The 25,256-nt window shown below is 46.5% G+C and overlaps 1 protein-coding gene across 1 annotated transcript in view; it reads left to right on the top strand.

The window, feature by feature from the left end:
• The window catches only part of Bub1 (Bub1 kinase), a 158,393-nt gene that overhangs the window by 4,452 nt on the left and 128,685 nt on the right, over positions 1 to 25,256 (top strand). The window contains exons 4-7 of the mRNA XM_084580585.1: positions 3,962 to 4,158; positions 9,786 to 9,949; positions 14,327 to 14,541; positions 22,513 to 22,598. Of these exons, the coding sequence (XP_084436711.1) occupies positions 3,962 to 4,158; positions 9,786 to 9,949; positions 14,327 to 14,541; positions 22,513 to 22,598 (662 nt within the window). The remainder of the gene's footprint in view (positions 1 to 3,961; positions 4,159 to 9,785; positions 9,950 to 14,326; positions 14,542 to 22,512; positions 22,599 to 25,256) is intronic.

Here is a 25,256-nt window from a genome sequence, read left to right as displayed (position 1 = left end):
GTTAAAGCAGTCTGCCTCGTCCCCCATAGGAATAGTCTCATCTAAGGAGGCCTCGCCCTTACTTTCCTTTGCCACATTTTTTGGTAGTAGTAATTTTTTGGCAGGTGGAATTTGATACTTCGACTTTCTAGTAATTTCGCATTTCTGCTGATCTGTTGAAGTGTGAATCACTAAAGGTTTACAAGCCATCCGTCATGTTGCTTTTACTGGGCAGTCATATTTCAATTCATGGGTTTTATTTTGCTTATGATCAGTGCCCACCACTTGATTACGACATAGTTTAATGCACTGGATGGTTCCATTCAGCATGGTTGTCCTCTTGCTAGTAGAAATTTTTGGACCATCATCACTGGTTTGCCAATTGCAGGGTGTGCAGGAAAGAGTTTAAGTACGGCCACATTATTGCAGCAGTTGTAATGTGTGCAGGAGAGAGTTTGTCCGGGCTGATGCCACTCATCTTTCTGGGGTGTCGCCGGGGTGGCGCAGTGGTTACGGCGCTCGACTACTGTTCCCAAGGATGCAGGATTGAATCCCGGCCACAGCAGCCGCTTTTCCATGGGGGCGAAAAGCAAGGCACTCGTGTGCTGTGCGATGTCAGTCGAAATTTCCAGAGTCCTCCACTACGGCATCTCTCATAGCTTCAGCCACTTTGGGATGTTAAACCCCACAAAAACAAAACAAACTTTCTGTGGTGTGGACAAAAGCACGCTTCTTGTTTTGCTTCATTCTTGTTTCTAGAAGTGGTGTTGTGGTAGTGGTGGTGTAGAGGTAGAACTTCCGCCACATGCTCCAGAGGATCAATCCGGGTGCATTTCACCACCGGATTACGAAAAACAATCAGCGTGTCGACGAAATTGCATAATCAATTCTGGGATCTCGACTCATCCTGGTGACCACCATCGGAAGCACACTTAGTCACCAGAACAGGATCTTGTCACTGCCTTCTGTATGAATATACCAGTTAACTACCAGCCCTCAGTTCCCAGCAGCTGTGGAGCAACTGACCACAACTGTGGTCAGACCTGTGACACAGCAGAGGGTGCTAAGAACCACTGGACCTAGACAGGCTGCTGTTTGAAGCTGAGCCTGGCAATGTTTAACACTAGAACCCTACTGAGTGAGGCTAGTTTTGCAGTGCTGTTTGAGGAACTAGTGGGCAAGAAATGAAATATTAAGGGACTTAGTAAGGTTACGACAACAAATGATTCATATACCGTATGAACCTTGCAGTGCAAAAGAAAAACATATGCTAGTGCATTTACAATATCTGTTGTGTTCCTATATCACCGGAGCTACGATCTCACTCCGAACTTTCAGCAGCGTCATCGTAAGACGACCCTGTCGCTTGCTACCTTCCATCAAGCGTGTTGCTTATGCAGAATTTTATGAAATGTTGCACGCGCATAGCTGTTCTTGTCGTCGCCAATAATATAATAATAATTGGTTCACAGGAAAGGAAGGGCGCGGTATCTGTTACACTTGTACTGTGGACACATTTGCACCATAAGGGAAGGGAGGATGGGGTGAAAGTGGAAAGAGAGAAAAAGGAGTCGTAGTGGAGGGATATGGAGTAATTTTGACCACCTGGAGATCTTTAACGTGTACTGACATAGCACAGCAGAGGGACGCCTCTATTTCGTCTCCATCGAAACGCAGCCGCCAGCGTTCGAGATCGAACCCGTGTACACTGGTACAGTAGTCAGGCATCTTAACCACTGCACCACCACCACGGCGGCCCAATACCGCGCGCTCTTTTCTGAAATGCCAAACTGTCGCTGAGTGAGCGACTGTGGTGCCATTTGCTTTAGTGAACACCAAATGTTTTTCAATCGGCAGGTTCTCTGCACGGGCATTCAAGGACCACTGGTAGATCGCCTGTTCTACGTTTTTGTAGGCCCCGTGTTGAACCCTTTTCTGGCTATTGTCCATTGCATGGGCAGCACTGGCATCGCTTTCGTCCTAAATCTTGAGTGCGTTGCAAATTATTGTCAATACTGTCAGTTGCGCCAGGCCGTACTTGCACACCTTTACGCCTTTCTTATACTCATGTACGATGTTCCGTTTATCTGCTTGCGGTATTGCTGTTTGCTTCCTCTTCTGCACCGGTTGTGTCGCGCTTCCTGATGGAGGATCCACCATTACTGTTCTCGGAAAATCCAGGGCCAACAAGGTCGTGGCAATGATGATGGCACACTAGGAGAACCACGCTAGAAGGACACGTGCACGAACACTGCTGCATGCTTGCCACAAAATGTGCAACCGCGAAGCGGGGGCCTGCACAAAGCAAATAGGGGAGGATAGTGCAGCGCACCACGGTCTGTGCACCCTCAGAATAGAGTGTTCCACCGTGCAGAGGCAGAGAGGACGTGAGGGGGGAGTGCTCAAAGCTCTTCCTCAGAACTGCCGTGCCTAGCAGCGCCTTATGCCTTCTCTTTCTCCTTCTTGTGAGGAAGCACTCCGTCCTCCCCCGCATCTTGCCAGCACGAAAGCTTCCTCGGCGCGCCTGACCAACCCATTGGCTTGACGCGCTCTGTCCCGATTTCTTTTCTTTTTTTTTTATTGTTGCTTCATCGCCGTTGTCGCGCGCACGCTTTTGTGGTCGCCATGTTTCCGCGTTTTTGCTGACTTTCAGTGACCATATTTGATTGTAACTGATAACATAATATGACATCATTGTAATATGCGGTTTATTTTAGCATAGAACACATGGCAAACCTAACGGTGCAGCGGCTGCCCATTCTTATACCCAATATATTGTTAAAACTGGTATTGTTAAAGTAAGTGGGTTTGACTGTACACTGTCGGAGATCTCTCTGAGCAAACAGAGTAAAAGGAAAGGAAGGCAGGACAAGCACCTCATTTGCTCTGAAGTAAAATTTGGAAATACAGCAGGTGGCATATATGCCTCGAAAAGGGAAAGGACATTAGATACTGTGGCATGGGCAAGGGCGAAAAACGATAGACCAAGAAAGAAAGGGCACAAATAACTCGACCCTTTTTCAGCATATCTAAAAGTGAAATCCTTATTTTAAATTGTCACGTATGGCATACTGATGCATGTACTCCCACTGCTGTTTGGCTTTCTGTTTACCATAACTTTCTTTTCCACGCTCATTAATGTGGGCTCGCATGTGTGAATCGGTGCCATTCTGCAGTGGCTGTGTTCCCATAGATGCTCATTGTTACGCTAAAACTTTGTTAGTTTGAAGCCACTAGGGCTGCTGAAAATTTTGAAAATAATTGAGTCTTCATATTAACACACGGAAAAAAAAAATCGGGTCCGGGCAAAAAAATTACATTTTGAGAATGTGCTGTGCTAAGCGCTCTCTTCATTCACAGCCACATTTTGCTTTGCAGCTTTTTGCACAGTATGGAATTGAGGTGTGTGCATGCAACTTTAAACTGTTCTCAACATGTTACAGTGCCATCATCATTACCTAACTACAAGGCAAAGGCCTCTTCCATATCTTTCAATTAACACGGTTCTGTACCAGCTGCATTGATTTGATTCCTGCAAGCTTTTGCCCGGCTACGCTCTCCTTCCCTTGGAATCCAATTTGTTATCCTTAGCGACCATCGGTCGTGTTCCCTTCGCATACGTGTCCTTCCCATAACCATTTCTTTTTCTTGATTTCCATTAATATGTCATTAATTCGAGTTTGTTCCCTTGTCCACACTGCACGCCTCCCGTCTTTAAACTTTGCACCTACAATTTTCCATTCCATAGCTCTCTGTGTGGTCCTCAGTTTAAAGCTTAACCCCTTTTCTTTAGCATTGCAATGTGGAAGGCAGATGTTGCCAGACACTGGTGCAGTGCATCATGCGCAAGATACATGGCTAGCAGCTGGGATGCATCTGCGGTGTGCCAAACAAAGGAAGGGCAAGGAATGGAAAAGAGGGTAGTTGTTTTGAATGCTCGCATATTCCTTTTCGTGATGTCTAAGTCACTGTGTGTGCGCAGGTTTCCCTTTCTCCGGAGCCCTTGGCTGTCCTCAAGGCCATGTTTGAGACAGAGGTCGGAGTTCAGCATGCCCAGTTCTTTGTCACTTGGGCAGCACAGTTGGAGGCGGCTGGAGACAGCCGTAGGGCATCGCGCGTCCTCCACGCGGGCATCGACCGCTGCGCTCAGCCCACCAGCCTGCTGGAAGAGGCGCTCAGGTGGGGCCTCCTCTCATAATAAGGCTCCCTCTAAAGCTTAAAATGTACCTAGCCTAAAGTTGAAAATATTTTGTACGAAAATCTGTGTTCCTTTCACTCTCTTGAGATGTAGAAACGAATTCACTATCTAGAAAAAAATAAACAAGGGGAAAAACATAGTTTTCGATGCTTCAGGAAAAAAGCTCGTACTACCGTAAATAATGAACCTGACCATCACACTGATAGAGACAGCTTTAATAAGGTTAAAAACTTGCATTTGCACATAATAGAGCTGTAAACCGCTCTGAAATTAGCGACCACTCTAATTAATGTGTGCTATTTTAGAGTGCATACATATGCTCGTATTGTGCTCTACGACTAACGGACAGTATGTATCTTTAAGCTGCAAACAAGCGACATTTGTTGTCTGTGTTACCGCCTATTGTACGCATGTTGTTGCTGTTTAATTTACAATAAACACAACAGCATCGTAAAGAGCGTGCAGTTGATCAAACGGCACCTTCAGGCATATTTTAATACACTGGTGCACCTGCTGTATTTATTGTGTATAAACCTCAGCTCCTCAGGGTTCTACTCAATTTGAAGTGTTAAATGCAGACCACAAGAAAGAAGACAAGACGGAACGTTAATGTCATTATAATTTAATAAACCACTTATATAACTGTCTAGTTATGCACAGCTGATTGTATAATTATTTCAGTTAAACGATTGGCTCCATAGATGGCGGGGGATTGATTTGAATGCCTAGTCCTGATGGCATTTGTTGCTAATTTCTTAGTTTCTGAGTTAGACAAATTGTTTTCGGTTTGTGCTATATCTATTTGTAGTAAATAATCAGGTGACTTCATTCCGACAAGCTCCTCCCCCAAATAAAGTAATTTTGTAAATATAAAAAATGCAGGACATGTCCATCGCATCCTATCAATAACCTAATGCTTTAAAATTTTCAGGACTGTGTCAAATGTTCAGGTTTTCTTTCCCGACTGTATATGATTTCAATGAAAAATTTGTTGATCCGTCAGTGCACTTCCAATAAGATTTGGGCAAAATAACCTGGAAATATAGATGAACTAACCGTGAACAACCAAAATTTTAATAATACGAAATATATATGTTTTATTTTATTAACCTAAGGAGCTAGAAGATATTTTTCCGAGGGTTCACAGTAGCGCCAGAAGTCAGCAAAATATTTCCTTCAATAAATAATGGAAATGCAAGAATTGCAATGAGTTTTAAATAGAGATAGAGAAAAGATTTTAACTTCTAAGTTCATCACAGATTATTTCCAAGCTTGTGTACATGGGGAAAACAACCAGGCAAAGTGGTTTGCAAAAGAATCTACTTTTAACTATTGTTTAGTTTCCTAGACTCTTAATTATTTAGCACCCAGCCGCGAACTCTAAATAAGGCTAATGGGACGAAAACTGTGACTTTGAAGAGATTTTGAGGCAAGCTGATTTTTTTCTACGAGATACGAGAGTGTGAAAATTTTGACGCTAATGCGAAACAATTGAGTGTGTTAGCAATGCCTGATGTGGAGCGAACCTTCGGCACTGCGCTGTTTCTGCCCCTCCCACTATGACGGATGTTGGCTTCTTTTTTGGAGGCCATTTTCACTCCAGCAGTTTTTATAACCTCCTTGGTCAGTGTGGACTAATGTGGTTTCCTGCGTTGCATTGTGTGCCAGAAGTGGCCTATATTGGGAAGTGCCATTTTCTTAGCGTCAACGCATTTGAGCCCTTAAAGGATGGTGGCGGGCCAAGGAGCATAGAGATCTCTGACTACACCTGGAGAGCTCAGTGCAAGGCAGCCTGCTTAATTTTATGATGGCGGTTGAACAAGGATAGGGAAGCCTGCCAAGATGAAATGTGGCTTGAGTAATGGGAACATATACAACAAGTACCTTGGAGGTGGTTGGAGGTCAGATCTCGATGTAATGAATCGCAGGGGATCGCCTAAAGTAATTCGTTATTTTTAAATATTGCCGTAATGACTGCTCCCACGACGATTCAGCTTTCCTCGGTGTTATCGCGACGTCCACCTTATCCCGAAAGCAGCGGGCTGACTCTGAACTTTTGCCCCTCATTGAATACCTCGAAGGAACCGTGTGATATAGCTCTTCAGGCGCGGACTGTCGTCATTTTGCCTGCGCGATGGTGTGCTTTACAAGAAGAACTACAGTCCAACAGAAACTGCTTATCTGCTTGTAGTACCCACAACGCTACATGACGAAGTTCTTCATGCGTGCCACGATGACCTTTCTTCCGGCCGTCTCGGGTTTTCTCGCACATTGGCACGGATATGCCGAAAGTACTACTGGCCCAGGCTAGCTGCCGTTGTGCACCGCTACGTCCGTACCTGCCGTGAGTGCAGCGGCGGAAAACACCACCCATTAAACCAGCTGGGCTCTTACAGCCTATCGATCCCCCGAAATTCCCATTTCAACAGGTCGGCATGGACTTACTGGGCCCATTTCCGAAGTCCTCCATGGGCAACAGGTATATAGCGGTTGCCTCTGACTACCTCAGCCGCTACTGTGAGACCAAGGCCATTCCCCGTGGTACCGCAGATGAAGTTGCGCATTTCTTCATTCACAACATTGTACTCCGTCATGGTGTGCGAACAGTCGTCTTAACTGACAGAGGAACCTCGTTTACGTCGGCACTCAAGAGTGAGGTACTTCGACTCAGTGGCACCACCCACCGCAAGAAAACAGCCTATCATCCTCAAACTAATGGACTGACTGAGCGGCTTAACAAGACAATTGCCGATATGATTTCTATGTATGTAGACGACGATCATGGGAACTGGGACTGAATTTTGCCGTACATCATGTTCGCATACAACACTGCACTTCAGGAAACAACACGCTTCACTCCATTTCATTTGGTTCATGGACGCGAACCCTTGACTATGCTGGATGCCATGCTTCTTCCAGATTCTGCTCCCTCCACTGTCGTGGGGGCTGACCAATTTATTCGTGACGCAGAAGCTGCATGCCAGCTTGCCCGACAGCGAATTCGGCACCAACAAGTACACGACGCCCAGCGCTGCAATCTGCGACACCGAGAGGTGACTTACACGTCCGGTGACCAAGTCTGGGTATGGAGCCCAATACGGTTGCGAGGGCGCTCTGAAAAGCTTCTGCGGCGATACTTTGGACCTTACGAGGTGTTCCGCCGCCTCAGCGCTGTGAACTACGAGGTGCTACCACACGGCACTGTACGTTCCTCTCGGCAGCCGAAATCTGAAATAGTTCACGTTGCCAGAATGAAGCCATATTACAATCTGTAAACCATTTCAGGGTCCAAACCAGAGCCAGAGACTTTCCCGTATAACTTGCCCCACTTTTCTACTATTCCCCTACGCTTGCGGCATCGGGTCGATGCCCCTTGGAAGGGGGGCAATGCCACACCGCTGACCATCTTCTGGCGCCACCAAGTGGCCGAATGTCTTGGCACGTGGTTAAAGGGACACTAAAGACAGCCAAAGATGGTATGAAAATCTAATAAACTACATTTGGTGACACTGTCGCCGCATATCTGGCAGCAAAAAATTGAATAATTGCTGAGATATTGCGATAAGAAGTTGAGGTTTTTTCTTGTTCCCGCCGGTCGAATTCAAACTGTGGCCTCCAACTACGTAGTTGGAGTTGAGTGACGCACACTATGACGTAAGCGGAGACTCCGTGATAGCTAGCGAGCCGGCGCGGCCCGCGGCGTCGCATCCCTCAAGGGCCAACTTGGCAACAGCGTACTCGCAATGACGGCCTCAGCCGAAATAAATAAAACGATGAAGAGAGTAATTTACCGAGCGATGGGCCCATAAAGGAAGAAAAAAAAAACATAGAGCGCTTGTAATGCACACTTCACATGTTTCTCAAGCTTTTGCGCTCCTTCTTGCACTGTGTATAAACAAACCGAGCCCTCGGTCATCGCAACGCTTCCTGACATGTTTACATACAAATAAGATTTAGTTACCAGCAAAATAGTGTCCTCGCTGCTCCGCTTGTCAGTTTTGAAGCTTCGTCGCACTTTTTTCCTTCAAGGTTTGTGCTACAGCTCCGTGTTCAGCGAAAATTACGTCCACGGTAGCAGAACATGACCGAAGTGCCGGCGCCACTACGTTTGCCAGCGCTGTGAAATTCCACATGTTAAAATGGATCCAGTGCACAATATAGCGCGCATAGGCATCCGGAACATTCGTTGCAAGACGTGAGAGCAGGCAGCATGCGCCGATGATCAAGAAGTTGTAATTTTTAGATCGGCAGCAGGAACACTTTATTGTAAATGGGGCCATGACATAAAAACTAGAAATATTTCCAAGGCTTGTGTGGCGCGGCGTAGCCGAGCGGTTAGCGCCGAACGTTACGGAGCAAGCAGTAGCGAGTTCGAATCTTACCGCTTCTGACGTTTTTTGTTCTTTTTTTTTTTCAAATCGATTTTTTTAACCGTTTGTAATGTATTTCTGGTGCTTCGTTATTTTTAGTTTTTACTTTTTGCACGAGGTCCTTTTTTTCGCCGGGCGACCAGCGCAATATACCGACGCTCTCCTTGGTATGAGCGGCAAGTATGCCCCTTTTGTTTACGACGCCTGCAAATAGCACGTTGAAGGTCTTGTTGACGCAGTATATGTTTGTCAGATGTGCCATGATTTAGTGAACAATTGAATGATAATGCGTTTTTCCTTCGGTACTTAGCATATGTATGCTTTTCGTGGCGTACGTAGCTGAAGTCAAGCGGTCAGGTCGCAGTCGAAGCGGCAACGGCGGCGATATGTTGGCGCTGAAGTGTGAACGAAGGAGTGTGTCGGCGGTAGCGGATTTCGCTCGCTTGTGCCTCCGAATGCTCAAATGGGAACCATCAAGGCGCATCTGCTGCTCCAAGCTCGTAATTCAGGCGCTGCAGGTTCAAACAAACTATCCGAGTGCGCACGAAATGCCTGAGCCGAAACATAACCAAAACTGAAGTGGGCGCCTGTGGCGCCTCCAAGTATATTTTTGTATTTGCCTTGCAACATTTACGTTGCCTTTTCGCCGTCGTTTACATATGATAAAAGCGTGCTATCATGTTTGAGAAAAAACGTATTACCGCATTCAAACATGCAACGTAATTCGCATTTGTCAGCCTCCGGGATCCCTAGCGCGTCACGTGATTTGTAGTTGCGAGCCTCGGCCGTTTGGCTGTGGTGGCGATACCTGTATTTCTGTTATTCTTCTTTACTACCTTATAACAGCTCTGTTTTCAGTAAGAGTGGTCTTTTTGTAATCAGGAACTGGCATTCTATCGATGCAAACCCACTTCCTTTCTCTCTTTAGTGTCCCTTTAAGCGTCATCCTCATCTCTCTCGAGCTTTCGCTTGATTAAAAAGGGCTTGCTCAGTTGTGCTGCTTGCTACGTGTGTTGGTGACAATATAAAACCGCAGCTTTGTGGTGGTGCTAGGTTTTGGCATGAGATATAGGGATGGTGATAGCAACAACCTGCGGCATGCACAGAAATGGCGGTTTCTGTTTCATGTGAGAGTTGCAAGGCTGTTAATTTTAGGCGAATTCTTAGTACTAATATTCTTTGATTATAGATTTGACTGTACCGCTGGAAGGCTATTCCAACCTGAAGTCTCTGTGCAGGCACTTGGAGGCTCGTGTGGGCAAGCAGGTAGCCCAGGGTATTCGAGAGCAGCAGGCGGACCCCTCTGGCATGGAGGATGGGCGGACGGCCCTGGCTCCCCTGAGGGCACGAGGCAAGCGTGGTGTGGCGCCCGTCGCCCGGACAGGACCCCTGGCCAGGCCAGGTGAGTCATGGCTTTTTAGGCCACTCTGATGTAGCCTGAAACTGTGCCCCAAGCCAATCCATTCCAGTATGGTGGCATGTACATTCAGAGCCCGTGTTGTGCCCGAGGCTTTTTTATTGATAGTTTTTGTTGAGTGCTGCTCTCACCTAGCGCTTGTGCATATTCTAGGTATGCGTATTGGTTCTTCTCTTGTAGCATCTGAGCTACGTGCTCGCAAAACAGTAACAGAATGCGCCTTGGCTTGTAGCATGGTCGTGAAAGAGGCCGCGAGACAACTGTTTTGTGTGCTTTGTGAATGGAGAAAAGAGCCTGATTGGAAGCCACTTCGGCTATGCACAGGGGTGATAAAACAAAATGCGAACACCACGTCTACCCACTCCACGGCTGGAATTTCTTATCATTGTGCTTGCACATGGGTGATAAGAAAATCTCACTAGAGTCATTCATTATACAGTAGAACCTCGGTGATACGAATTTCACGGGGTTGTGAAAAAAATTCATATTTTCCTAACATTTGTATCGTCAAAACGAAAGAAAATAAATATGCAGAAGTATTGGAAAGGCAGTCGTGCAGATCTGTTTACGTCCGAAAAGGTTTATTACGGTCGCGCGGTGACTGCGTGACTAGCGATTGCGAAGTCTACGATGTGCAGCCTGAGCATGCCCACCGTGTGCACTGCCGACTACTACTCAGAGGTGCACACCGCTGCAAACTTTTCGCAGCGTAAAATGCCGGCGATGTACAGTCCGCCCGCCTCTGCATACTTCTTGACAGGAGATAGCGACATGCGGACCATGGGGCGCCGCAAACTGTCCACAGATTGCGGCGGCTTAGCCAGTGATGTGCGGTGGTGCTGCTGCGGTTGTGACGTCTGTGGTTTGTGGGCCACTCGTCACCGCAAACTGCTTGTAATGTGTACATACAGCGCGCTTGGCTATCGCGGAGTTAATGATGTGCTGGCAGTGCATGGTGCTCAGGGTTGCGGTCGTAGTTCGTGCATTCGTATCTTCCGTAGTGGCGTGGGAGAGTGTTTGGAACATCCAAAATTTTGCACATTGTACATAATGCTGAGGAATTTCATGAATTCATATCATCCCAAAATTTGTATCAACCGGATTAGTATCACCGAGATTTTATTGTACGATAATGGATGATTTTACCATTTTGTCTAGCCACCCAGGTACAAGTGCTAAAAAATTCAAGCAGCAGAGCACACAGGCTCCATGCTTTACGTATATATCTCCATAGTAGGTGCAGTATTCCTGGCAGTCTATACTAGGCAGTCTACTTCCCAGACATGGATCATACGGTGATGTCCTTTCCACAGTAGGGGTGGTTGAGGCCATCTACAGGCTTTAACCCTTTGACCGTTTTTGTCGTACGAGTACTGCGGCCGCATTCCGTTCCGTGGCGTTTTTGCCATACAGGTACTGCGCTAAATGTATAGCATTTAAAAAAATTTAACTCTGGGGGTGAATTTTTTTCGGAATATTCGGCATTCACAGGGTTAAACTGCATTGTAGGACCTGATGGCAGCCTGTGCACTCACTCTTTCTGGTTGTTGGAAAAATATTTCAAGAGGGCACACTGCCTAGTAAAAATAAAAAGCACTCTGAACAAAATGCACGTGCAATGTAGCGTTGATGAGGGCTGTAAAATTGCAGGCACACCCTGAAAGCAGTGATGGAAGAAAGGGTTTGAAGTGCCTGCATGATTCGCAACAGCTTTTGAATGGCGTGCAACTTCAGTTTAGCTCCTTCGCATTGCAGGCAGCGTCTTGTTAGGAAATGATGCTGCACACAAATGGTTCAAAATGGATATGACACAGAAATGAAAACTTTTGATAATATGGCTCGAGTAGATGCGATGGCAGGGCGCACTTCTCGCCGCCTTAGCAGCGGTGTTGTTGTTTTACCCATAAGGCCTGAATTCCAAAAGGCTCCTTACCTTGGACCATTCCCCTACCTCACGTAAGGAGCCCCTCATACTCCCTGAATGCCCACAAAGGAGCAGCCCGAATTCTGAAAGCTTCCTGAAGCCTTCCTCATGAAAGGAGCTCCTCGCCAATGTAAGTGACCGTTAGGACCTCGCTGGTTTCGAGGTTATATACGGTAACTAAGTAATGTGCCAGTTGTGGGCAAAAGAAATTCACTGATTTGTTAGTTTGACGTTTATTTTATATACTTGGGCATAAAATGGATTTTTTTTGCTCATGAAGAGGGCCGAGTCGGGCTGGTTGGTTCATGTCGGAGGCAGAAGAGGCAGACACATGCACTGACTAGGAGCCAAATGGCTTATTTCGAAAAAACGCAGCAACGCAAAGTAGCAGGGCAGGCAAAGAGAAATCCACTGCGGCATAGTAATGATTATTGCATCAACCGCCACTTAATAAGAAAGGCCAGCTTCGTTAGCTGGCGCATGTCACCATATTCGTCGATATCAAATGCCTCTGGTAGTACTGTAGAATCTCGATACAAACATCTCGGGTTCGGGCCAACATCGTGCAGAGACATTAAGTCTTGTAATGAGGTTGCTCGGATGAATGCTTGCAATGACGCTTGTTTGTTTCTCTATGTGTGACAATTCTGTTGCCAGATCTCTGAGCTGCCTTGGACTGCTTCTGCTATGGGAGGGCGTCATCTTGCGCATGGGAGTTACTTTCAGGGTCTGTTTTGATTTGTTGAGACACCTGCCTACCTAGGGTTTGCCTTCCTGTACGCTGAGAGCACCTTGATGTCCTGTTTAGTGTTTTCTAGGGCTGTTATGTGCCTATAGTCTGCCCCACGTAGCTGTGTCACTATTTGCTGCACAACTTCCTAAACAAGACACAGCGCAACGGACAAGTGAGTAGACAGGGAAAGCGCTGTCTCTGTTTAGAAGTGCTCGCACCAACTAGCTCAAGTCTCCATTCTGTTGCATAGCTTTCTGTTGAAATGTCTGGAGCATCTCTTGCACTTGTGCAGCTTTGTCTGATTATAGTGGAACTCGTTTCGAAACTTGGCTCTTCACAGAATCCATCCACAAAAACACTGGTTGTCAGCCTAAATGTTGATGCATTGCTGCCTTCTTGGATTCACGTCTGAATCGATTGCACGAGCCATAAGGAAAGTAAATGACGTCTGCACTGAATGCTCCTGGATGAACATTTTTTTTTTAGTTAACTGCGAAAGTTTGTCTTGATCTAAGCACACGCAGGACAAGTTACTTTAATTGGATTTTTTTTTACGTGCAGTAACGCTGTTCAGGATGCTCCACCCCTGCAGCTTTCTCCTTGTTTCTAAGAACTGTTGCCAAGTGTGTGTGTTTGCCTGTGTCACACGCGCCTTTGTGCTTAGAGGTCATGCAGCACCATAAGTAGCTGGGTCTCGTGTTACGCAGGCCTAGTGGTTGGTGGCCAGTTTCTTTAGCCACTTTATGGGCCCCGTTCTCCAGAAAACTTGGCATTGTGAGCGTTTATTATTGGCCTGCCCCTGGCAGGTGGCGACATTGGTTGATTGGTGGTCTGTGTAGTGTCATGAGAATCATGTCATAGCTGCCAACTTGGGTTCCTCCTTTGAGATGAAAATTGAACATCCCTGGATATTTTTTATCTGTGCCTTGTATATAGGGTGGTACCTGCTAGTGAGAATGTGGGAGACAGGACTCACGAATTAAAATATCTCTGATTAGGCGACTAGCGAAAGTCCATATTTGCTAACGTGGCTGGTTGGCAGAAGGGAGCAGTTTGCACTTTGTTGTCATGCTTTTAAAGGTGAAGCTTGAGTGTTCCTCTAATTTGCTCTTTGCGTCTGTACTCCGTTTCATACATCAGGTGCAACGCAGAGAAAGCTACGCAAGTAGTCCGCAAGAAAAAACAAGGAGGTGTATCACTACGCGCTCGTTTTGTGGCCGAGTGGTTCCTGCGGAAACGGGCTCTATTCCGAGCATACACGTTTGCAATAACAGGCTTCGCGTGCCTAGACGTCTTCGCAGTGCGGATCTTGTAGAAAAAATGCGCACCGAAGAACCATTTTCTAAAAAAGAGATGTGCAGCACGGAGGGCACAGCAGCGCCATCTAGTGGCACAGCTGGCAAGGTTGCGGGGCAGCGAAAACGTGACACGAACGAAAACGACATAAAAACATACAAATTCACCGAATCCGATCCTTTCTCCCTAAAAAAGGGGCTCTTTATGAAGATGATGGCAAATGTAAGATGCATTAAGCTTGCAGACAAAATAACTATTATTTGCTCTCGTCAAGAGCAGGCACTATTTTTCATTGCGGATGCGTAGAGCGCGAGCAACAACTGTAGCTTTGGCAGTGTTGCACTTGATGTATGAAACGGAGTATAGGTTGTGGTGTAATTCATTTAAGCGTGTGTGGGTGTGTGTGCAGCGGATCCTCAGCAGTCAAGTGGTGGCCTGGCCCTGGTGTGTGCCGGCCAGTCAGCTGGCAACAGGGGCCACACCAAGGTGCGTGTGTGTGACGACTCGGAGAACCTTCCCCCGGACGCTGCGCTGCTGTGTGCACCCGCAGCTCCACTAGTACCCCGTGTGATCACACAGGGGAAGGAGAACAGTGGCACGGCCAGACCATGGGCAGGAGTGACGGTGAGTCTGCTTCCTCTTAGGGGAGAGGGGGCCGTCATTCCTGAGAGCAACTGCGCTCGCATATTCTCATTGCCCGAATATGTTGGCATTCCTAAGGGTACAATATGAGAGAAGTCTGCAAAAAAAGCTCAATTAAATATTTTTCAGGAAAAAATATTACACAGTGTGGGAGGAAAACCACTTAAGGGGAGATGCTACTCGAAAACATTTTTTTCTTAATATTGATGCTAGGTGAATGAAAATTGCACCACTTATAGAGATTGATCTCCTCTTTCTAAATATGCTTTTAGTTTTAAAATAGCTTAATGTTTTCATATTCTAAATGCCATGCATAAGTGAAAAACAATGCATGTTTGTGCAGCTGCTGTACACAGCAGCAAGCATGGTAGGGCAGAGCCAACTAGTTCTTCTTGTCCCCAACACTCCACTGAGTGCAAATAAGCAACATAGCAACATTCCCTTGGCATGCCATGTTTTGAGACAATTTTATATCTGGTGCCTTGTTTTTAGTGGCTAGCACCAGATAATTTTTTTAATTTGCATGCCCAAAAATACTGCTGATTGCATTTAAACCTAGATACTTGCATTCTACACATCCTAAAGATTATGCATGCCCAATTTGGTGTTGATTGAACTAAAATAACGACATAAAATATTGTGCACAAAACTCATATTCGGCCCAAAATACGAATTCGAGAAAAATGCGATTTAAGGATACAAAAGCTGTTTATTGCTGTTGTAGCAGCACTATCTGCATGAAAATTGCACACAATGCAGGCCAGGGTATTATGATACAGTGCACAGTTTTAGAATTCACCAGCATCATATGTTGCTCCCACAGTGACATTGTGAGCAGCATTCTCAAGGCGTGCTTTCTTGGCTATTTAGTGATGCTGAGACCTTGCTTCTGTCAGCCACTGCTTTGTAACCACAAGGTGCACATTTTTTGTTATGGCATTAAACTCCTTATGGTGCACTTGTTTCGGCAAACCAAGAACCACACAAAATCGGGAAAGTTGATTGTATCCAGCACCAATAACGAGCGCCGCAACCCCTGCATTGACGTTCACGGCAAAAATCTCCCTCGGGCTGGCTGAAGGGCGTCGTCTACCGGAGCTGCACACCGCGCACGACTACGACACAACGGACGTGGCACACGCTACACTGCTGCAACGCAGCTCTAGAAACGACGAGAGTCCTTTTCACTTCTTGGCCAACTCGCGAACGGAAAGTTAGCACCGTCTGCGCTCCCGACATGCTGCTCGCTCGCCAGTGCGTTCGCGGCACCGATCTCGCCGATAAAGGCACTCGCCGTACTAGGTCTCCTCAACGCTCGAAGATCCTTATCTTCTTATCCAATGCACTGACGAAATCGTCTAAGCTGTCACTGAAACTTCAGTGCCCAGCCGGCTTCGAGCTGTCAAAAGTGTCGCATCCGCCGAGGTTAGGCCTAGCTTCCGCGGACGTCTCCACTGCACGCCGTTTCACTTTGCCGGTGACTTCCCTTGAACGCGTGGTTTGATCGGTACTTTCGACACCGAAAGTCACGTTTCTTCTCGGATTCTATCGCAGCGACGAGCACGAAGATGCGTGAAATTTTGAAAACACGCCGAGAGAAAACTAGCGGGCAAGCGTGACAGCGAGCTACGCGTCGCATGAAGAGCAGACGAGCTATGGCCGCTTCCCACACTGACAGCCAATGGCGTGGTCGAAATCGCACCACGTGATTTAAATGGCCAGTGAAAATGCTAGGTTTGGGCGGCGAAACTTTTTTTTTTTTATTACTTGCTGGGGGTTTGTGAAGCGGCAAAGCCAGCTTTAGGGAGAAAAAGCGTAGGCCTGCCGCCTTGCAAAATTTCAGTGGCGTGCGACGCCGCGATCTGACGCGTCACGCGCTTGAACATGGGTCGTATCTGCCCCTTCTTTAGCCACCTTGCGTGCTTTAACAGACTTTTTAAATGATTTCGCGACTGTTTTCGGCTCTGATTTTTTTATATATTAAAGAGGAAGGATCAGTGTTGCTGAAACGGTCAAAATCACAAAAATGACTTTTTTACTGAAAATCGCCGTTTTTCGACCCGCGTCTCCCCTTAATAATTTTATGTATGGAACTGCAAATTTAGGCTGAAGCTTTTTTTGATCCACATACAATATGAGGTGAAAATCTGGCTTGCTGAAATCGGGAAAAGAACTTTGCTTTACGTTCATGCTTTTAAGGGAGTCCACTTAACTGAAATCTCGCTAAACGGAATATTTACTACAATATGGAACATTTTTAGAGTCAATTCATCAAAATATACAAAGTGCATGACAGTAACGTTGCCGCCTTTCTCATTTTGAAAAAAAACATTATTGGTTTTTATTTACACTGGAACTTTAAGAGGTAAGAAATAAAGCTATCCAGAGAATCTGTTTTTGTGCGGTTTCTCTTGTGCAGCTTGTTGAAACACGACATCTCACAGCTTTCTGAGGTGTCCTGCAGCCTCTGGTAAAGTTGGATCGTTTGAATCTGGCTCTGCCGTTTGCTTCTCCTTCATCACACTGAACACAGTATCCACATCTGTTTGTTCAGCACGGGTAACCAGATTACCGTCACATAGTCTCCGGGCAAGGTGTTGCTCTCCAGATCCAGCTGGTGACAGATCTCCATTCATATTGCAGCGTTCATCACTTAGTCTTGCTGTTCCCCTTACCTGCTTCCACCGTGCAGAGGCAACAGCTGGATTTATGCCAGCGGTTCCTAATTGTAGCTGCTGTTACTATGGCTGCATTGTAGAATGTGAAACTTTCTTGAACTGATTGCAAAATTAGGCCTGTATCCACAGGTCGAGTGCATAACTTTGTTGAACAGATTGCAAAAATAAGCCTGGGTCTACTGATAGATTTCATTCAACTGAAATAAATGTACTTACTTTACCCAGAACATTTTTGCATATAATCCATAGGAAAACTGCGGGGAATTTTTTAAAAAGTTTGTTGTTCTGAAATATTTGTTCAATCATGCCTGCCAACTCTTCCAAATTTTTCTTAAAAGGTGTGAATTTGGACGTGTCTTACTGTTACAAATCTTGCCCAAAATTTTATCCAAAATAACTCCTGCTTGCGAGAAAACTTTTGAATTTGTTAATCCCATACCTTCCTTGTGTTACCTTGTGCCACTACAACAGGACAGTGTGAACTATCTGTGGAATCACGATCAGTGGCCATAGCTTTGCAGGGAATTGTATCATACCGTATACACACGTGTAATGGCCGCACTTATTTTTTTGAGATTGGGGTGAATATCAGGGGGTGTGGCGATTACATGAGAAAAAAGACAGCGAAAAAAATTGTTTGCGGTGGTACCTGCCTTTATTATTGTCAAAAAACTCCTCGTCCTCCTCCGCTTAACTCGTCGGGATTTCAGGCTCGTCCCGTGTCCAAAACATCATTCCTCGTCGTCGTCCCCCTCCTCCTCCGAACTCATCGGGACTTCAGGCTCGTCCTTGTCCCAGATGAGGTCATCCTCCGTACAGTCTAGCCTGTTTGATATCCCTGTCACCTTGACACTTTTTTCCACAGTCTCGAACGAAATTGTGGCCCATTTGTTTTCCTGACGGCATCTTCTTGGGAGCACCATCGCCGTACACATTTTTTGTCAACGCCGAACTTTCGTCCAGCCGCTCTTTTTCCTTCTTCTTTCGCATAAAAAATCACTTTCAGCTTAAAGTGAGCGGTATAACTAACATATTTTCCCATCGAGGAAAAATAAAATCTTCAGCTCACAAGCGCAGAACAAATCAGGGCAGCGATGCGTTCCGATTGCGAGATCGCACGTGATATGCTTCGGGCGATCGAGGAAATGGCTGTAAAACGGAGGAACGAACAGACTTGGATTGGATTGGATTGGATTTGCTGGCCTCACCCTTTGTAATGGGCGGGCATCGCTGCGGCTAGGAGCGCCCCCTTTGTAACGGAGGTGGTGGCCGCTGCCCCCATGCTCGACTTTTTTTTCCTCAAATATTTTGTTCTTAATTCTTATTGGCAATTCTACTTCTGACCTTACACTTCATTTTGGCTTTCACTTGATTTTTGGGCCCCACCTGGCGGCAGTAACCACAAAACGTTTCGTATTTCTTGCACCGCACAGTAGACGGCACTGCCCAACTTCCTGAAACTCATGGTGCGGCTTTTACTCGGGAAATTTTTAGTTTTTTTTCCCAATTTTCTTTCTAAAGTTCGGGGTGCGGCCATTACATGCGTGCGGCCATTACACGCGTGTATACGGTATATTCTTTGGTGTATGAATCCACATCCAAACCTCGATAGCTGCCTTTGCAGTCTTGTTGCGTTGTTAGCATCCCTCTGTGTCTGCTGCCATTATTAGGTCTTTGATTGCAGCTGCCTTTCATTGGCTTTGCTTTTCTTTTCTTTCTGTGACCGGCTGCCGTGTCTGGCGCACTGAAACTCTTGGGATTCATAGCTGATAGGAGCTTCGCAGTGTGATGGCATGCTCGAGGCCTGGGCAGCACTTTCAAAAGGTTTTAGAAACTGTGCTCATCAAAAGCTCTTCATGTTGTCGAAGAATGGGCACAAGTTCTGGTTTCGTATCAGGCATATCTGTGATGAAAACATTTTGCATAGTGACAAGGGGGGCCTTGAGGATTACATGTATCGGCAAAAATTTGGGGGACACTTAAGCTGTGCCTGAGGCGATAGCATAGGCTACCAGCCCACATTTATAAAGCCGTGCTTAACCAAGCCGTATGAATGTGCCTACGTGGCCTAAGGGTAACTTGAATGCAAGGGACCTGGCAGGCTGGTTCTGATGTCACCCTCCCATACGAAAGGAGAGACCCGAGTTGGCGGCTCCTGCCAAATATAGCTGTCAGGCAATCCTACGTCCAGTTAGTGCTGGGCGATGTCAGCTACTGCCTGCCAGTGCCATGCTCATGACTTTTCGGTCACAGCGGCAATGCTGGATTTTTGGTGAATGATCACTATGCATACAATTGGCCAGTAACTTCGAACTGACTCTTCTCTTGGAATGTTTTGGTTTCCTTTAAATATTGGTGCATACAATCGCAGCTTTGTCATTTGAAGCTATCACAACGCAGCTTGCTTTGCGAGCAGTAATAGGGGAGATTGAGGAAGAACTTTGTTTTGGTATATCTGCTATTGTATGGCTGTTGAAAGCGAAGGCAAAGCATCAAGTTACTGTATAGATGTCTTGCATATCAGACCTCTGCTGCTACATTTCCTTGTGCCATTCCTCCTCAGAGACATCCTGCAGACAGCATCCAACTCCGCTATGGCTTGTCTGGGCCCCATGGCTTTGGCATTTCTGTAGTGGGTGCCCAGTTGGCCACTCAGCACATGCTTTTGTCTGAAGGTGTTGCCATTACTGTGAGTTTTTCTGGGTGCACTAGAATATGGCATGCTTTAGATGGTTTTTGTTTTTATTAGTTAATGTGCAGATGGAACTTGATGAAGACAATGATGTTTGCTGCACAGTGTGTGGGTGTGTTGCAGTTTTACACAAGGTGGGATCTACTGCGTCAATAGTATACAGTAGAACTCCGCTGTTGCATTCCCAGGTGCTCAATTTTCCTGGCTGCTATGTTCTTGTGGTTGAGTCCTGGCTTGACTCCCATAGGGTTCCATGCATTAGAAACTCAACTGTTACGCCATAGCTTCGGGCACATTACTGCATGATACGTCGTGAATTGGCTCCCCAAGCGGGTCTAGGTGACAAGTGGCGACGGCCATGTTTGCTTTTTGATTTGGCTTGGCAGCTCTAGTGGTCCGTGCACTGCGTCAGGCAGAGGGTGTTCGGGCAGGCTGCACCATCATCTTGAGCAGCAGAGTTTTCTTTCCTTTTTAATCTTTATCCCTTGTGAGATGAGTGCTAGCGTGGCTGTCGTCTTCAGTGCAAGTGTGACATATCGCTGCGTCGCTTTTTCTGCTGTGCCGCACCCATGCGATATGCAAAGACTGAATTCGTCATGTGCTGTGGCCGTGTTCGCACGCATCCAGCCAGCTCAATCACCCTTGTGGCCAACCATTCCACACCGTGAATGGTTGTGGGTTAGCGGCTGTTTGTACCGCCGGCTGCCTTCTCCAGCGTACATGGCGCACTTGCGCAAGAACTTGTTTGTTGTAGCATGTTGTAGTGTTGTGTTGTGGTGTAATGGCATCAAGAAAGTGCAAAGCACTTTTGCCGGAGGCGAAACTGAACATTCTTCTCACTGTAGATGCAAACACGGCACAGAAGTGGATGTGCATTACAAACGAACTAGGGCTCACGCCATCCACCCTGAACTCCATTGTTTTGAAAAGAAGGGACATCGAAGCAAATGCCCGATTCTTGAGCATCAAAAGCATGCAAGCCCGCGCTGCGGGGCACATGCAGCTTGATGAGGCGGTTTACAAATGGTTTAAACAAGCCAAGGCTGCAGGTGTGAATTTTGATGGCAGCATTTCGCGCGAAAACTCGAATATAGCTGACAAGCTTGGGATTGATGATTTCACTGTGTCGAACGGGTGGGTCGACCGCTTCAAGAGATGACACGGTATTTCCTACCGAACCATGAACGGGGAGGCCGCAAGTGTGGACACGGCTGCTATAGGCAAGTGGAAAGAGTCTGTGGCGGCCATTATCAATGGCTATGAGCCTAGAGACAGTTTCAATGCTCATGAAACGGGCCTCTTTTTCAAGTTACACATATCGAAGCCGCTGAACCTTAAAGACTAGGCTTGCCACGTCGGGAAATGCAGAAAGAACGCCTCATCATGCTGTTGTGCTGCAACTTGGATGGCTCCGAGATGATGAAGGCATGGATTATCGGAAAATTTTGTAACCCTCGTTGCCTGAAAAATATCCCGTATGCCCTGCCACTACAACAATATCAGTAAGGCATGGATAACGGGCACATTATTTGAAGAATTTCTGTCGTACATGGACTCGAAGGTGGGCTGTCAGGACAAAAAAGTTCTTATTTTTTTTTTGGACAACTGCTCAGTGCATCCAAAGGGTACCCCGTCGCTGCGAAACGTTAAGGTGGTGTACCTTCTGGCCAACACAACAAGCAACCTTTAATCCTTGCATGTTTGCATCATCAAAAACGTGAAGCACATTTACAAAAAGTGCATTGTGAAACGGTCCCTGTCCTATGTGGACCGTGGGCAATAGCCGACTGGCATTACAATACTGGATGCCATGCACTAATTTGGCTGTGACATAGAGTGATGTCACTGCGGCAACGGGCAAAAGCTGTTTCGAAAAGTGTTCCGGCGGCGCAGGATGCGCATCAGACTCTGGAACCGTGGGAGACGGATCCATGGAGAACTACGAAGAACTTGACAGGCCATGAAGTAGGTTGATGCGAACGGAGTTGCGTACAGTGATTATGTTTCTGTTGACGATGCCATTGCCACCTCAGAGCTTTTGACCGTTGACCATATTGTGGCAAAGTGTGTCGATGCAAACAGCGGTGACGATAAAGAAGATATAGAGGGTAAGTTGCTTCCAGAGCCAACCTTTACGCCAGCTGTAGCGGCATTAGACATTCTGAGGGGGTATGTTCACGATGATCGCGAGAGCCATATGGCACTGCAAGTGCTTGAAAAGCGAGTGGTGCTGAGTGTGAGAAAATGCGGCTGACAACTCTGCTCGATTTTTTTCATGCACTAACGCTGCAATAAACGTGTTCATTTACCCACTACTGTTGTTTTTCAATTTGTCTTATTTCCCGGCTCCTATGGTTATTTTTATGGACCCGTGATAAATGTATCAGCGGGGTTGTAGTATATTGCCCTTGTGTCTGGGTCGGGGAAGCTGACATGTTCATTCTGGCACAGGTTCGAAACTCAGTCTTGGCAGTAGTCTTTTTATCTTTTGACAGTTCGTACGGTCGCGCTGTGCTGACATGCTGTGTCCACAATTCCTTTCCACACCACTCATGGGACAAGAAATGCTTTTGCTGTTTGCAGGCCAAGCAGCGAGTGGCCATGGCAACCTCCAGCCAGCCCAACTTTGAGATCCCTGAGGATGAGGGTGCTGCACAGCAGCCACCCTGGTGAGGATTGCATCTCTACTTGCTTTAACGCTTTTTCAAGGGTACTTTTTATGCTCATTTAATAATCTCCCTATTCGAAAGCTTATGGCACATTTCAAATCGGCTGAAAATTTATAGAAGACTGCACTGTTTTGTCAAGTTTGAATAAACACATTGCCAACACAGGCATGGGGGGGGCCACTGTGTTGAGGAAGAAGTCTGTTGACAATTGCGAATCATCTCAAAACACTCTGAGGGTGCGCAAGAAGGCCTTGTGGGTGCAAAAATGTCGGTCGGAATATATGGCTGGGGCGTGTCGTCTTTTTGTAAGTACAGATTTCAAATTTTGTTTTTCAATTTCTGCATTCTTTTTTCTGACCACTTGTCTCGTCTATTCTGTGGCATCTTTGTGTGCATTTTTTTTTTGTGTCATGCTCACAAGAAACTTGAGCCAAGCTTTTGTCGTCGGTCGGATGGAAACATAGCCCAACTCCTAGAACAGCCAAAGCTGCGATACAGACTTCCTTTTGCACAATGAATCTGAGTGTTCAGAAAGGCTCAGTGCTGGGAGTAGATTTGCAAAAATATTTTGCTCAATTTTTTTTGGTGTTTTGGATGTTTGGTTATTGTGCCGGGAGCACTAATTTCTTACAGCTGCTAATTGTGTAGTGCTAGCCTAATTTGAAAGTTCATTTCAACCAAATGGGTGAAGCTTAGCCAGGTCCATCAGCCAGATTCAGCTAGTGTAAACTATAGGCAACCTGCAGTGGCCAGGCGGCGCTAGTGGAGTGCAGCGCTCTGAGTAATATGAGTAATATGAGGCGGCCGGCGCGGTCGTGTTGCGTTCGTGTTGCACGGCTGTCGCGAGCGTACCGGTAGTTTTCGCGCTTCCCCTCACAGTGTCACCGACGTACCGGTACGTTCTCTGTCGTGCATTCAAAACATCGTGCCTGAGCGCGAAGCTGGCGCGCCTGGACAGACTGCGCCATCTGTCAAATCTTTCTACAAGTTCGTATTTTCATCCCGCGTTGTGTTGATACGTATATATTGAAGAGTATGGAGCGACCGCGCCCACCCCCGCCACCTCCTTTGCTGGGGGGGCGTGGTTGCTCTGCGCGCGCTACTCTATCGCGCTAAGCGATATTGCGGCGCGCGTTTTGTGACACGTGCATACGGTTACGGGTTCAAGGGTTGTTCTGCTATATTTCCCAGGTTTGCAGTTTTTTATTTCTATTCTGTTGGCGTGTCTACTGCGACACGTCACGTTCAGGGGCTCGTGCCATTGCCTCTCGACACATGACTAGATCGCTGCTTTCGCTCTCTCTTGCCGCGCTCTTGCTTGCGGCTAGCAGCAGAAAGGGAGGCCTCTGTACATCTCTCTCTCTGGCATCTTGATTTCACAACGTGCCGTTTATCTCCGTTGTGCGGGCCACTGAAAGTACGCCCTCCATGCATGCGGTTACTTTTGGATAGCTAACCATGGTGGACCTTCGACTGCGGACTGGAGCGATGGCTCTTTTGATTATAAATACGAGTCAAGCTCGGATTCGGTCTCTAGAGAAGTAACGAGCAGTTTTTTTCTTATATTATCCTCATTTATCTAATTAATTATCAGGCTGATAATGATGATGATGTTAAGTAACAACACCTACAGAACACTGATATGTGCGTATTCCGTTGACTATGTTATTTGTATAGCAATCATAAAAAATAAATCGTTATGCTCGTTCCCAGATATGCTAGTTCCCAGAAACCAAGCCAACACTGGGGGTGCGTCACGGCCAGAAACGCCCGACAGCGAAAGGGTTAAGGCATGTTTTAAGGCAGTCAAATGTCTTGAGAGCTACTTCCGAACGCCAATACTGGCGAAAGGACACCGCCTGTTCGAGAATGTTCATGTTTAGAACGTGAATGGTGTCGACGTCATCGCGAAGTGCACACCGCTCGCGACGGAACACCCGCGCTCACAACTTTGATTTTCGCGTGAGTAGACTGAGATTTTTTTCTCTTTTCTAATGAAATTTATTGCCTCAGGGCATCAGTCGGATATGTGATGAGGAATTAAGAAATGATTAAATGAATGCAAAAAGTTGTAAACATAGCTTTTCATTTACCTATTGTGTTCACACCTCATACCCAAACATTGAAAGTGCAGAGAGAACCTAAGAGGGGATTGATCGCTGTTTCTTCATTTTTTTGTTCTTGCTGTTCGATTACAGCAACATAATAATTTCCTCGCGGTTTAGCTTCAGAGTTTAATACCATGACGGACACTTTTGTTCGTGGTGCATCTATCGACAGTGCCGCGGAGGTTTCAGGAGGCAGGTCCCGGTGCCCGCTACGGATGTCGTGGCGATTGCGAGCACAGTGTGGTTGTAGCGTGCGTTGTCAACAAAAACTGGCATGCATTTTGTGTCTCCGTACCTCAAGCTTGAGGAAAGCCGGCGGGAAATACTGGCACTCAACGGCAAAGCTTTCGTAAATGAGGTAATGAGGAATGTCGGTAACTTGAGTTATTTCGTAAATGAAATAACTCAAGTTACCGACATTCTAGTAGAAATTAAGAAGAAGAAATGGACATGGGCAGGACATGTAGTGCGAAGAGAGGATAACCGATGGTCACTGAGGGTAACAAACTGGAGTCCAAGGGAAGGAAAGCGTAGCAGGGGGCGGCAGAAA

Source organism: Amblyomma maculatum, chromosome 10 (genome assembly GCF_055883805.1).
Source record: "Amblyomma maculatum isolate TAMU_Amacu chromosome 10, ASM5588380v1, whole genome shotgun sequence".
Lineage (NCBI taxonomy): Eukaryota > Metazoa > Arthropoda > Arachnida > Ixodida > Ixodidae > Amblyomma > Amblyomma maculatum.
Note: the sequence above shows the minus strand (reverse complement) of the source record. Positions and strands in the feature narration are given on the sequence as shown.